At 39.1% G+C, this 14,801-nt stretch overlaps 1 protein-coding gene across 5 annotated transcripts; it reads right to left on the reverse strand.

The window, feature by feature from the left end:
* Positions 1–2,953: 2,953 nt before the first annotated feature.
* On the reverse strand, positions 2,954–14,760 carry LOC307028615 (kinesin-like protein KIF23). Of its 5 annotated transcripts, XM_079663786.1 has the most exons (23): positions 14,684–14,760; positions 13,420–13,486; positions 12,961–13,089; positions 12,430–12,535; positions 12,034–12,170; positions 11,809–11,921; positions 11,517–11,687; positions 10,166–10,278; positions 9,644–9,765; positions 9,364–9,466; positions 9,155–9,234; positions 8,903–9,022; positions 8,392–8,551; positions 8,083–8,247; positions 7,737–7,903; positions 7,443–7,616; positions 6,273–6,464; positions 5,709–6,065; positions 4,491–4,724; positions 4,190–4,278; positions 3,896–3,956; positions 3,656–3,696; positions 2,954–3,523 (listed from the first exon to the last, which is right to left on the reverse strand). In XM_079663786.1, exons 1-23 carry the CDS (start codon positions 14,695–14,697, stop codon positions 3,508–3,510), a joined length of 2,931 nt encoding a protein of 976 aa, XP_079519912.1. In that variant the 5' UTR covers positions 14,698–14,760; the 3' UTR covers positions 2,954–3,507. The 5 variants fall into 5 exon arrangements, with proteins under 5 accessions (XP_079519912.1, XP_079519914.1, XP_079519913.1 ...); XM_079663788.1 differs by lacking the exon at positions 5,709–6,065; XM_079663787.1 differs by lacking the exon at positions 4,491–4,724.
* Positions 14,761–14,801: the final 41 nt, after the last annotated feature.

The following is a 14,801-nucleotide window of genomic DNA, read 5'->3' on the forward strand; positions in this document are numbered from 1 at the left end:
ATCTTTGAGTTCATCTCATGAAAAATGGGAGCAAAAACAAAAGTGTTGCGTTTATATTTTTGTTCAGTGTAAATACCATTTGATGGCTTTGTGTCCTACAGTTACAAGCAGACAATCCACCATATTATTAGTTAGCTAGATGTAGTTATTTTTTTATGTTTGGCTGGTGTAACAAAGTCTGCATTTACCAAAAATATACTACAAACCCAGTTTGAACTTGTTCCTTATCACCTGAAACACAATTAACCGTTCACACCACATCCTTTACTAAACAGCATGCTTGTTTTTCCACTTTATTTTTTTACTTCAACACGTCTGTGTGTGTGTGTACACAATCCTACAAAACACACCACACACTGTGTATACACATCACACTTGTGTCACACCGTAAAAGCCTCAAACATCAAATACAGTGTTTTGTAATCTCACACTTTCACACTCAGCAGTACACAAAAAGGTGACCGGTCTAATACAATGTACCAAAGCAAACACACAGCCATGGATAAGGAGGCCTGTTTAAGCAGCCATTAGCGAGTGTTTGAGTTAAAGAAGCCATTTAGTAAAGCAGTGCTGTCATGTGGTATTTGCTCCGACACTGCTTAAAGGCTGGCTACTTAAACAGAGGGGGAAGGAAGGGTCAATATTTTCACAGGCGAGCCTAGAGACACAAGGATTGATGAGATTGGCTGATAGCTGTTTCCCACATTTGTACCACTTCCAACTGGTGCTCACACTGATACGGCCACGAGACAGGATGGACATCATGTGGTCAGCAAACATCAACATACAGTAGAGTGAAATTACCAAGTGATATTTGGCAATTTAAGATGACAGCTAATGTGTTAGCCTTTTGGAGTTTTTACACTGTTGTTTTAAAAGCTCTGTAAGCATACTGGGAAACAAGGGTAAATAGGTCTATTCATTAATTACTTGTCTATAGCTTTATTATGTATAAAAGTACATAGCTGTCTTCAGATGTAAGATATTGGAATACAACATACTTTTTTTAAAGTATGTATTGGTTTTATTTATCATGTTTGTTGAACGAAAGATATTTAATTTTACTAAATACTATGTTATCCATTCAGTATTTATCCCAGCACTCTTTGCACTAAAAGATTCCCAATTTTTGCACTATTGGTAAACAATTACAGACTCATTTTTGAAATGTAAATAGACATTGTAAATTGCCACATTTATATAAATATCCTTTTTACAAATGTATGTAAATATGTAAAACATACTTTGCCAGTAGTGCACATTCTGATTTTGAACACATTCGGTTACTTAACATAAAATATACAACATCCTCACCAATATGTAAGCAATAGGACATCTCAGTATTGCTGTAAAATAGTGTATTTAATAACTGAATAAGACCCTAGTATTACAACATGTTCTTGTGTTAAAAAAGAATAACCAAACTATCAACAAGAATAGATGAGGTTATTATAAAAAATCTGAGGTAAGCAAACAATCTCCATGGTTTCATGCTGAGCAGGCTCTAAATGGAAAAAGAAAATGATCACATTTGATCAACCAGTTGCAGTAACCCATTGACTTCCATAGTCAAACTGCCAAGTGCACATTACCCATTAGCACGCACACTTTTCAGCTTCATTTGCTGTGAAGTTTAAATGCTGGAAATGTCAATCTTTGAGATACGTAAAAGACAGCCCATCACCCAGGCAGAAGAGCAATTCAGTGACCCCGTCATCCTGGCTGTCCACGCATTCACTGTGAAATGATACCAAAGAGGCAGCAGGGCATTCTGGGTAGCACCAAGCTTTCTACTTCTTATAATACATCCATGGTATAGTCAGTGGCAGCCAGTATGCAGCATTACACCTCCACACAGTCAAACTCATTTCATTAATGGGTCATTTCAGGTCTGGAAAGTAAGTTGTTGAAAGAGCTTATTTTTCTTAAGGACTTTCAACAATTATATATGTTCTTCCTGAAGGTATTTAGTTCCACCTGCTGTTCACATTGTAAATTACATATTTCCTGTCCCCTCTACTGAACAAAAAGTGAATTTAATATGCTTTACAAGTGAAAAATACAGCAGTGTTACTCTGGGTAAAGGCATCATCTAAATGACTTTACTAAATGTGACGCATCTGTGCCAAGTTATATTCAGATTACTTTTATTTCTAACAAATGCCAGACTTTAGTGTCATTCTCTTACGAGTATTAATGAAGTAAAGCACATAAAACTCGCACAATTGAACCTCTGTTCCATTAAAACATAACCAAAGCAACCCAGAAATGTAAAAAAAAAAAAGAAAAGGATAAAAGAATTGCTTGTGTTCTATACGTTTTTTTTTCTCCAGAATTAGCGCTTGTCATACAGAAGGGGATAAACTGCTCCCAGAAGCTTATATCAATTTGTCTTTCACACATTTCTACCCAACACTGACACCCTCAAAGTATTAGAAACATCTTAGTAGAATTTTACACAAGCGGAGAGTTCAGGTTCACAGGTTTTTAGCAGAGGTGAGAGAAAAAATAAACAGAGCTCCTGGTGTGTTTCTATCCGGTTGTGTAGTGAGTAGACATTTCTCACCTGTTGACGGGCCAAAACGCTGCACAAACAGGAATAACATGTCAACCTGTCAGCAATGCCAACTGTGTGCTTAGCCTTAAAGTGAGCCTTTGACTTCAGACTGAGAGGGTCACTGTGGCTTTGACAGAAAGTCAGAGGAAATGTGTTTGACCTGTAGCTCGTGGAGTTCACTCTCTAAATACCAGTTGTTGACAGTGGCTCCCCTTTCCCCTTAAGGTATATTAATTGGTATACTTTTAGTCACAACATGGACATAATTCATTACTTTATGCTATTAAATATCCTTATAATTTAAAACAGACAATAACAACAAACTAAATAAATAGAATTAATTTGCCTATTTTTTTTCTTTTGTCATTTTGGATAAAGAAACCTTTCTGACAACACTTAGTGTTTGAATGCATTTTATTCCAGCAAACATGTGTGTGATACACTGTTTCACAGAAGTCAAAGATGTCATAATACTTATTTACAGTTATTCAGAGATTGATTTCAGCAAAAGTTAATTAACATCTAATCCAAACAAAAAAAACTGTTCTATATTTGTTTTGTAATCGGCGATATGATCAGTGCAATATCCTATACATGAAGAACCCTTGCAAAAAAGTTAAAAGTACATTTTTAAAAAATCGTTTTCTAAAGCTCAAATAATCTAGTCTTTGGGTAGAGGTACAAAAGCAGTGAAGGATTACAACTATTTAATTTATCACCAAATACTAATTTTGAGCCATATCTTTAAGAAGTAATAATTCTACATTCAAAAACCAAACTAATCCAGGACATTAATACGATTGATTGATTAAATAAATAGCACTCAAAAAATGTGTACTAAAATACATCATAATATAAAAATGTGGTGACTCAAAAAGATGCATAGTTTCCACATGCAGGTCCATTCACTGTTCCCACCGTCAGGCAAAATCCTTCATATTTACAGCAGCTCAAGGCTTTCTGCGTCTGGAAAAAAAGGAAACAAAAAAAGCACAAACCTCAATAACCTTCATTTAAAACCCAATGCAACAGCTGCACTCTTATATAACACTACATGGTTAACAGTCTTTTGGCACAAACACACACTTATTAGCTTACTTTTGATACCCAAGGTTTGAACTTGTGCTGGGCACTGGAGCCTGATGGGAGGGGAAAAGATGAAGGGTTGAAAATAAAGATAACTGCACAGACATCAAATGATCCAATTTATATGAAATCAGGAATTCTCTTTGAAAAATAGCTAGCTACAGTAGAATCATGTTGTAAATTGCACACATACAGTATCAAGTTTAACAGCAATATCATATTGATGTCTTGTGTGTTCAATTAAGAGCTTACCCTGTTTTCTATGTCTTCCATATGAGCTGCTCCATCTCCAGACCCCGAGTGCCTCTTGCGACTGAAACAAAACATTTGAGAATGGTTGGCCAAACTTGAACTTTCTTTTACGAATTACTCACAATAGATTGTAGTCTTGGGAGGAGGCGCTTAAGCCAACAAATAATTTGTGTCTGTCTTTTTTTGCAGGATGTTTAAGAGTAAAACTACACATAAATGACCAGAATGTTTATCCTATCAATTTGTTTCTTACAGACATATCTCAACCTGTAGTACTGTGGGCAAATACTGTACCTTGATGCCATTGCACACTCTTGTCTTAGTGTCTCAATGTCAGTGAACTGCACAGCCTGTCCGCCTCCTCTGGTCTTAAAAACATTGCCCTGAGGAAGTTCAAAGTAAAAAGAAAACTCACACAAAAGGAGAATACACAACAAAACCCTTACTCACAATTAAGAGAAAACATTTAGCTGTGTCCCGGTAATATAAAAATAGGACCTGAATTTGAAATCAAACACAATGTGATTAAGTCAAAGTCATGCAAGATATAAAATAATCTGTCAAAGTCTCAAATTAAGTAATTATGTCATTTTACCTTGATCAATTTGGTCTCGATCTCCCCGTCTGAGGCAAGCTCTTGATGTCTAAGCACATACTTTTGGCATTTAGACAGAGCTTTCTCGTTGGGGGTCGACACCTTGATTGAATTGGGTATGATTGGCTGCATGACAGTGTCTAGCTCCAAATTAGAAGCAGGTTTGTGGTCTACCCATTTCTCCCCACCCGCAGAGTGTGAGCGCCTGTGTGTGGGACGAACTGGAGGGGCCGTCTGGTGATCCCAGAGTGAGAAAGACAAACCAGGAAGTTATTCACATGTGACACCAGGGACCATTACGGGGGTTAGTGGTGAGTGTTGATCACGAGAAGGTGTTAGTGTTGAAAATAAATGTACTACTGAAAGGCCGAAAGGGACAAGTGCATGTACTAGAATTCTCCATAATATTTTTATTTTAGGGGGATAAGTATTTTCATATAATAATGTAGCACTTCTCAAATGACATCCCTAACAATATCCTGGCCTTCCAGTGATACCAATTTTCATAAAGTAACTAAAACACACTGCAACCAAAGCAGCCCTGTAGAGTGGATATGAATAAACATGCAAAGCGGCGCAAGAAAAAGTGTGATTTGCAGGCTGCGGATGTATCAAAAGCCAAAGTGATGTCTCATTGTTGATAAATGGCATCTGGTATACTATAACATGAGCAGGTCCATAAGGAGCTCCACTGTTATTTTGTAAGGCCCCCTTGTTGATGGAACTTTTGATTTCTATATGGTGATGGTGAAAGCTAGCCTGGCCCTGCTAATCCCATTAATCGAGTAAGACAAAATAAAAAAAATGTGCAGCAATTAAATAGACTGGAAACTAGGCCTAGATATGACAATAATTTAACAAATCAAATGGAAATGTAAGGCTGTTTTTGTGCTTATTTTAGTGGAGAATGTCAGTTTTTGTACTTTTAATTAAGTGGTGCTACTGAAACACGTTAAAAGAAAACTGTGCGAGGGAAAAGCTTCTCTAGAGCGCACCAAGCAACAGAAAGAACTACAAACAAACTACTGCTGCTACTACTGGGGCTCCCAAGGAAGGTCTGTCTTAAAGTCGGGAGGAACACCAGCCGACACTGATGCAGCGCTCCAACTTTATGCATTTCTAAACAAGCAGACAACTACTGATAACACTACAACAAAGCAAGCCTTTAACTACAAGCTGAACATCCTTAGGTACATCTAGGCTCTAACACACACTAACCCTGGTGCCTGCCTCTAGGTCGAGCCCATACACGGTCGGGGCGGGGGCCTCAGTGTCTGCGGCCCAGCGCTGGCCCCTCCTGCGACCCACGCTGCTGGCGCCTTGGTATGGGCCGGGGGTCCGGCTGCTGCACTGGGGAGTCCCAAGCTGCCTAGCTTTGCTTCTTGAGTCTAGGGGAAACTTGTGCTCCCAATCTGTGATGCAGGAGGCTACTGAGGGATAGACTGAGGAGGAGGAGGAGCAGGTGGAGGAGGAGAAGGTGGTGGTGGTGGTGGAGGAAAAGGAGGAGGTAGAGTGAGGGTCCTGAGCTGCCCTAACATTGGCTCTATTCTGGTGGGACAGAGTTTGGTGGAAGTCCTGAAAAGTGATGAGGGAATGGGGCCAAGCATTGTGGATGTTAGGAGCTCGAGAGGAACACAAATACAACAACCGAGTGACAGAGAAGAAGCTGCGTGTACAGTAGAAATCTTGTTTAGATGATCACATGAATAATTAGTGGCATGCACATTTTCCACATTAAATCAAGTTTCAAAAGAGAATGATGAGCTGAAGTAAGTGACTCACTTGAAGGGGGGATGGCGAGGCGGACCTCATGTGGTCTCTCTCCCTCGATGGCCGCTCAGGCTTCTCTGGGTGCTCAGATGGAAACCCACCGCCGCTGCTCTCCGTCACGATCGCCTTCAGCTGCTTCAACTTCTCATCCTTCACCCACAACTTGTTCTGCATCTCCAGCTGCTTGGCGTTCACTCGCCTCTCCTAATTAGAAGAAGACGCCAGCAAACATAAAGAACAACGTGGAGGCAGCAGAGAGAGCATCGAGATGGCTCTGGCTCAAAAGGGGTGACAAGTGGGGCCAGTAGGAAATGCAACTTGAAGACAGGATGAGGTCTGATCCACCTCGGTCGGGTCGGCTGGAAGAGGGCGTTTGTTGCAAGACCCGAAACACCCAATGACTCCAGGAAGCAACACTGATGATGTGTTCAAGTTTGAGCATCAGATGGTGTGCGCACTAACTGAAGAGTTATCAAATCATCTAATAATCTAGAGGAATTATGGCTCAAGTTTCTTGTTTCTTAAATGAAAGGATTGCATTTTTACCAAATAATTAGTTCATGTACTCAAGACTTTTTTACCTGATAAAAAAGTTTAGGGTGCAAACATACAATAAAGTGAGCATAAGTAATTCACTGTTTTGGGGATTTATTATTTTTCAAGCATACTTTTATAAAAACCTGTCAGTTTATATGTTTTACGTTCAATTGTAAAAACAAAAACATGCTTCTTGTATCAGTTCGTGAGGGAAATCAGGATCAGTGAATAATTGTTTTCCATTCATATTTGCATACCTAATATGGCAAAGAGTACTATAATCGCCCATTGGTTTTGTGTACATAGTAACTTTTAAGACCAGTTTAGGTGAATAATGTAAAGTGGTATGCCACAGTAGCCGTTAGGTTTGTCCTTTGCTGTAAAATGTGCACTAAGCTGTGGTTTGACTCGTGTATCGTACATCCCTCTACATTTAGTTTAACCATCAATCAATGTTTCGGTGTGGCCTCTATAACTTATTTGAGCAGTGACTGCCATTCTAGGCTGCCAATACACAGAAGGTGGACATCCTGGCATAAACATACATATAAATCCCATTTAAAAATTAAACACAAGTACTGTATGTGCAATGCTCAATCCTTCAACCTTAAAAATATTAGGCTTGCTTTCAATAAGTCCACTTACACACTCCTTCTCCCACTTGTGCTTGGTGTCTGTCACCATGCCCTGCATGCGCTGCTCCATGCGCTTCTTCTCCGTCAGCTCTCTGTGCAGCCGCTGCTCCCGTGTCTCCAGCTCCTGCTGAAGGGAGCGCTTGTCCTGCTCATACATGTTGGTTGTCTTCTGCAGGATATCGATCTGAAGAGGAGAAGAAGTGGGAGTAACAAATAAGTTCTACAAATCTCTCATTTTTATAAGCATGTTAAAATGATGCAAAGGACATGTAGAACAAGAGAGGTTTTTAAGTTAAGGACACACCTTGTATTCCAGTGTTTTGGATTTTTTCTCTAATCGTTCCAGCTCAGACTTTTGACTGTTGATGACTTTTTCTTTCTCGCTCAGTTTGCTTCGTTGGTCGTGGAGGAACGTCTCCTTTGAATTGACCTGACTGTCAAACTGCTGAAGCATGGACTTCAGTGTAGTGGCTGTGGGAGAAAAATGATTGATGCAAACGGTTAATGTTTGATTTGATTTTCTTCAAGTTACAAATTGATCTTTAAATATCCACTCAATGACAGCAAAGAACCTGTGCCTAAAATCTGAAATAAAGTTGTTTCTGTAAAAACCAGACCAATTATTTGTAGTTTGGAGAATGGGCCTGTACCAGATTTGTTGAACTGCTCCGTCATCATCTGACGGACACGATGTCTCCTCTCCAGGACTTCCATCAGGCGTGGCAGCGTCTGATCATCGGCCGGGTCCAGCAGCTCACAGCGAGGCAAGGCTGGGAGGCTTTCCATCAGCTGATCCAGCAGAGCCGTGTCATCTACTGTGTGAATAATAATGAGCCATAGAAGACTTTGTGTTAGATTAGTTATCTGAAGTTAAAACAGATACATTTCTGAAATGCAAATCTATCATGTAAGTGTGAGAGTTAAATGAGGACAGTACGAGAGATTTGAGGGGGGTTTACCTGAACTACCTGAACCTCCTCTCTCATCCACGCGACGTGTCATCTCATCTCTGAAGACCTGGTTCCTGTGTCTGCGCCCTGCAGTAAGGCCGCAGATTGGCCGGTCAACGGGCCGCGCTACCTCCACCTCCTGGGTCATCTCGGCAAAGCGCATCACCAGCTGCAGCACATACAATATACATCTATTAGAAAAACACTTCAAAATGTGCTTAAAGCACCTAGCCGTTTTAGAAGTTTCAAAGTGCCAAAAGTAGTCTTTGAGCTAGCCTGTATTTTGTCAGGACATCATTGGTCAAAATAAAACCATTAACTATATATTTATAACGTTTAAATGAATTTGTAAAATGTTCCCCTGTGGTTTGACAGAAGTCAAGCAAGACACTGTGGTTATAAGCCAGCCTTTCAAAGGGTAAGACATATTTGTTTTGAGAAAGCAAGTGAGATTAAAGAGAATCTGAAATTTGACAAATATTTACATTGAAGCCATTCTGCAACACAAACGGTTTCTCACCATAGTTTCGTCGTAGTCATCAGCCTTTGGGTTTACACACACAATCATCCTCACTTTTCCTTCGCCATCAAAGTAGTTTTTGAACAGATGTGTAACTTTAGAGTCCCTGTATGGCACCATCTGGAAGAAAATAAAGGCTCTGTGAAACTGCATTTACTGTAAAGTGACCAATATGAAACATTTAGAACAATATTACACTAAAAAGAGATAAAACAGTTAAATCAAATTATACAATAATTAACAAACACCAACCTTGTTAGTTCCACACATCTGATTTTCACGCAGGACTTCCATACACGTGCGCAGGGTCATCAGAGATTGGTTGATATTACCTGAAAATGAGACATTACTAGAGATGATTGTGGCCAAACATTAACATACGATTTAATGGTGAAGAAGATACACAGAAAGTGCCTCTGGTTGACTTCAGACAGAAGCCAATAGTTAAGAAATAAACCGACCTGCTTCTCGCAGACGGCTTCCCTCTGCTCTGGTTCTGCTGGTCCGCTCACTGCCAGCCAGGTCCACCAGGCACAGCTGGCTCACATTCACCTGGTTTTTGTCCTGCAATATAACAACATGCGGTTTGCATCACTAAATAGCGCCTGGATAGTGCGTAACACATGACTCAACTAATTTGGTCTGCTTTTTGTCACAGCCTGATTTGCTTCAATTAAAACCAGAAAGGCTCATTTGGCTTTAAATAAATAATAACCATGTAATATCGGAGCTGCACCACACCTGTAGTATGTGATCTCCGTCAGCATCGAGTGGAGCCTGGGCCAGCTTCACTGTGAACACACTGTGGGAGCGACTGGATTCACGGTTGAGTTCAGTGTTGGCTATCCTCCTCTTCTTTTGTCCTGGAGACACAAAAGAGCATTATTAACAGTGACAGGAACAACAACACAGACACAAGAGAAAAACAATAATCCCTTGATAAATCATCAGATTGAATCCTGTCCGCTTGATGTGTAAATCTATCATGACTTTCTGATTATGGGCATTGAACTGTCAAAACTGGCATGCATGAGGGCTACCTCCTTGTATGCAATACAGACATTTAGTACAACTCTTTCATAAATCACTGTGTTAACAAATATTGATAGTTTCCATTATGAGAAGATACAAAAGTTAAGAATAAAAAACTGTTTGAAATAAGTTTGCAATCAGAATGTTCCTGCGCGTCGGGGGAAACTTCATGCAATAAAATACATCAAATAAAGTATATAAAGAAGCTAGTCATTATGACCACGCACTCACCCTTCCAAAAGACTTCAAAAGCCTCTTCTGTGGATTTGACCTCGACCTCTGTGCAGCCAGCCACATACATGTTGTGATTCTGGTCCTCGCGGAGAATCTTGGATTGAGGTGCTCTGAAACCAGTTAATACAAATAGTTAAAATACTGTAACTGTATAATGTGTCCTTTTAGTTAGACAAGCATCAAAAGCTCAAATGAAAAAACAACATGATGTTAGTGCTAATAACATAAAACTAAATACAATCTCCGGGGGTCACATTCAGGGGTACACAGAGATTCATGCAAACAAGCTTGGAGCCATTCAGGGATGTGTTCAGTTGTTACACTAAGAGCAACAGCAGGGAGTCCTTGAAGACACCAAAATGACAAAAAGCTAGTCAGCTACATTTATGCTATTTACAGGGATTTGGATTAATGGGGTGGAAATGCACTAACGACATATGGGACAGCGGCTACAGCCAAGTTAAAGTAATGGACTTTCACTGGCCACATACATGAACTCATTGTTCCGTACAGGAGTGCCTCCAGCGAACCACCTGACAAAAACAGGATCTTTTTAAAAGTGCATTGTGTCAACAGAAAAGTGTTTCAAATATTAGCTTATTCAGCAGATACACGGAGCACAGTCAAAGTGCCTATGATACACACACTCACAAATATATGTGCACTACAACTAGAAAAACATCTTTAGATCACGTTAGCAGTGTTTCTTTGTGTGGGTTTAGTTGATGACAGTGCCAGATCATACATAATACAGGCTATATGCAGGAATCCTGAAGTCAAATGTAAAACCTTTTAAGACCTTTTTTAAGACCCTTAGTTTCCATACATTTTAAGACCTCATCGCTGCTTTGAGTTTTAACCGGTTACATTGGCAACACACTTTACCTCACATTTACCATATACAGTATTGATTGTCCTTCCTCCTTATCTTCCAACCATTTGGACGCAAATTTGCATTTCCCCATAACGATGTTGTTTAACAACCGGCGTAAACAAACCTTTGCGCGCTATCAAGCAGTGAGCGTGCGATTACCTGTTCAGATGACGTCAAATCCAACGGGATGCCATAAATGAACTACACAGAATCACACTACACACCTACGCAATGATTACATTTAGGCAGACTGTAGAATACAACCTCTTTGGACAATTTATATACTTATTGAAAACAAGCTACAAAATGTAATACCTTGGAAAATGCCCTTTAATACTTTTTAATAGCCTTAGTTTTCGCTAAATTGATTTATCAACTTTTCAAGACCCCGCGGACACCCTGTAATAACAAATAGCTGTTGTTCAGACAGTTCTTTTAAAAAAGCTCCCACCAATATGAAATGCTGCCTCTTACTTTGGTCTGATTGGGTCAAACGGAGCATCTTCGAGGAGATCATAGATATAGTTGTTGTAGATCTCGATGTAGGACACAAAAACGCTGTAACAGCAGTCTTCATCCACATTCTCAGATTTACACGCCTCTTCTGAGTTGATCATATCAGCCAACTCTGGGTCAGCCTTCTGCCTAAAATAAAACCAAAAGAAAAGAATTACATTTAAAATGTCACTTCCCTCTAATTTCCTTCTTTTTAAAAAAAAAACCATAAATAGTATAAAGAAGTAAATATAAAGATACTAATAGCTACCTGGAGGATGGCGTTTTGGGCACAGTGGGCTGACTCTCTCGTTTCTGTCTCTCGAGAAGAGCATCTACTTGACCCTGGATCTCCATCCCATTTTTGTCATCTGGTTTAAAAACCTGTGGGATTTATTAAAAACATCCATATAAATGTCCCAACCTTCTCCGAAAATGTAAACCTCTTTTTTTTTTAGATCAACAAAAAAACAAACATGAATGGATAAAGTCTTACAAATCTTTTGGCCTGAAAAGGGCCGATGCTGTTGAAGAGCATGTCTAGAGAGCGGGGGAGCAGCCCACCTTCCCCAGGTGATCCGGTCATGGTGAAGGTCTTACCACTTCCAGTAACACCATACGTAAACAGCAGACCTATGCACATGGAATATTACAATCACATAACCACCGTTCACAAAGACAATTAGGACTGATTTTTCAGATATACTAGTAAAATGATATGTAATGTTGGTCAATTAATGTTGGTGTGTGATGAGTATGTTATCCCAATCGTACTTGAATAATCATCTTGTTTTCAATTTATTTCCTTTTTTCGCACCAGAGTGAATAAATAGTAAATTAATGAGATTCTGTACGGTGCACATTTTAATACGTCATACTTTAATGAACTTACCATTTTTACAATGAATAAGGTCCTCTATCAGAGGCTTGGCAACATCCTCAAACAATTCAAGTTGATTGGTATTAATACCAAATGCTTTTTTAAATGAGTACTGTGTCTGAAGGATGAAAAAAAAAAAAAGAGTATATGTGAATGGCATTCAACAGAAAATGTAGTACATTGCATTACAATAATAATATGTTAAACCTGTTAAAGAAAGGCTGAGGTGTGTTTGAAAAAGCGTTACTAAAATATAATTGTGGATTTGTTCAGTACGGCTGTATGATTTTTTACTTGCTGAAAAATAACCATATAACTGACTTGTAAAACCATGCGGGTCATTTCACAAAATGACTTGTCTTAGTAGAAAGCTGGTATTTCTAAGGTCAACAGAAATGTATCAGGTGCATTTCCTTATTCTTTGCTAGCTCATTTAAATGCTATCTTCTGATTGAGATGTGAGGAGGCAAAAGAGAGTAAATATGGTCCATTTGCTTTAAAGCTCAGGTGACTCTCCAAGCAGACAGGGACAAGCACACTCACCTCTTTGTATTCCCCGTTGCGGTTGGCTTTAATGCCGTCAGGAGCATGCAGCTGAATAGTGGAGCTGCTGATCATCTCAAGACAGCATTCCTCATCTTCTGCTCCGAGTGGGCGAATACGGCAGTATACCTACAAAGATGAAAGAACAGATTTTGTTTAGTGTGATGAAGCCACCACAACTGCCAAACCGTAAGACTAAATTAGCCTATGACGTTGCCACAAACTCCATGTTTGTAGATAAAGTCCATACATGTCTAGTTCAGACATAAATGTGATTTTATGTTGTGACTGTAAGAATCATTAAATTAAAACAACATCAATTCAGTTTTAGTTTAGTGTTGTGGTCAATTGTCTATGTGGTTGTCTCATGAGGGCTTGACACAAGCAGCCCTCTTACTGTAACTTTAGGGTGACATTGTTTAAGTTTCAGGAAAGTCAAAGTAAGCAGTGTTCACTTACTCCAACAGGATCTTTATCTATGTTGGCTGCCTTTTTAGGGCCAGGCCTCCGAGGAGTCTTCCCTTTGCTGCAAGTGATACAGAAATATAGAATCAAGGTCAAACACAAAAACATATATGCTAAATTACATAATAATACTAATATACATTACATTTACTAGACACTTACAACTTTCCACAGAGCCAGGAACACACTATGGTCTTAGATAGACTTTTCTCATATTAACTGAGGGACGAAGGCCAAACCAGGCTGAAACAGTAAATATGTGATCACAGTGATGTGCATGGCAAAAGGGTCACCATACTTAAGGCCATATGGCGTCCGTGTAATATTCAGAGGTAGGAGAAGTACTCAGATCTTGTACTTAAGTAAAAGTAGAAGTACCAGAGTATAGGAATACTCTGTTACAATTGTTTCAGAAGTAAAAGTAGAAAAGTATTAGCAAATATACTTAAAGTATCAAAAGTTTAAGTACTCATTATGCAGATTGGCCCATCTCAGAATAATATATATGATATGTTTTGATTATTATTATAGATGCATTAATGTGTTATCAAAGCTGGTAAATGTGCAGCTAGTTTTAATGACATTGTATACTGAATGTTACTCCAGGTGTAACTAAAGTGTTATTTAAGTGTTGATAATATTTCACATTATTGATCCAAATTAGTGGATTAGTAGTGGATTACACCGTGTACCTCTGAATTGTAGTGGGATAAAAGTACAAAGTAGCAAAACAATGAAATACTCAAGTACCCTCAAGTCCAAATCCCACAAAATGACACTTAATTACTAACATATACTTTATACTTTATATTACATTACTATATATTAAAACCGTCCTATCGTATAACCTACGCTGCCTAGCTATGTTAGCTCAGATGTCACCAGCTAACGACAACTCACAGGTAACGGAAGAAAAAACATGAACATTGACATTTGCCACTTTACATTTAACATAACCAAAGCTCGACTACGTGTTTTTCTCTTTCACAGAGTTACAAGACGAAGTGGTGTAATATTCTCTTTAATGTTAGTGTTCTCATACACCGATATTGACCAGTTGGCAACAGTGACTAACGTCATCAGGCTAGAACGAGGGCTAACGTTATGCTAACATGAGAAGCTAACACTATTTTACTACAGAACAAGCGCTAGCAGAATACCTTATATACCTCGCTCATGTTGCTAACACAATGCTAAGTTGTACATTGTTTGCCAGTTAGGTAGCTAAATATAACTATAAAAACAGGGTGATACTCACTTTGGTCTCTGCATTGTTTGTGTTGTTAAACTCCTCTCCACTGAACACAGAGCGCCTCTTCTCGATTTGAAATTCCCTCTGTGACACGTTTTCCTGAGTGTCATATATGTTAACCAAT

This window comes from Notothenia rossii, assembly GCF_949606895.1.
Source record: "Notothenia rossii genome assembly, chromosome: 2".
Lineage (NCBI taxonomy): Eukaryota > Metazoa > Chordata > Actinopteri > Perciformes > Nototheniidae > Notothenia > Notothenia rossii.

Coding starts and splice junctions, on each gene's coding strand:
- LOC307028615 (XM_079663786.1), bottom strand. Junction 9,023..9,154: donor AGATGTGTGGAACTAACAAG/GTTGGTGTTTGT, acceptor ATTTTCTTCCAG/ATGGTGCCATACAGGGACTC. Junction 3,697..3,895: donor TGGAAGACATAGAAAACAGG/GTAAGCTCTTAA, acceptor CCCTCCCATCAG/GCTCCAGTGCCCAGCACAAG.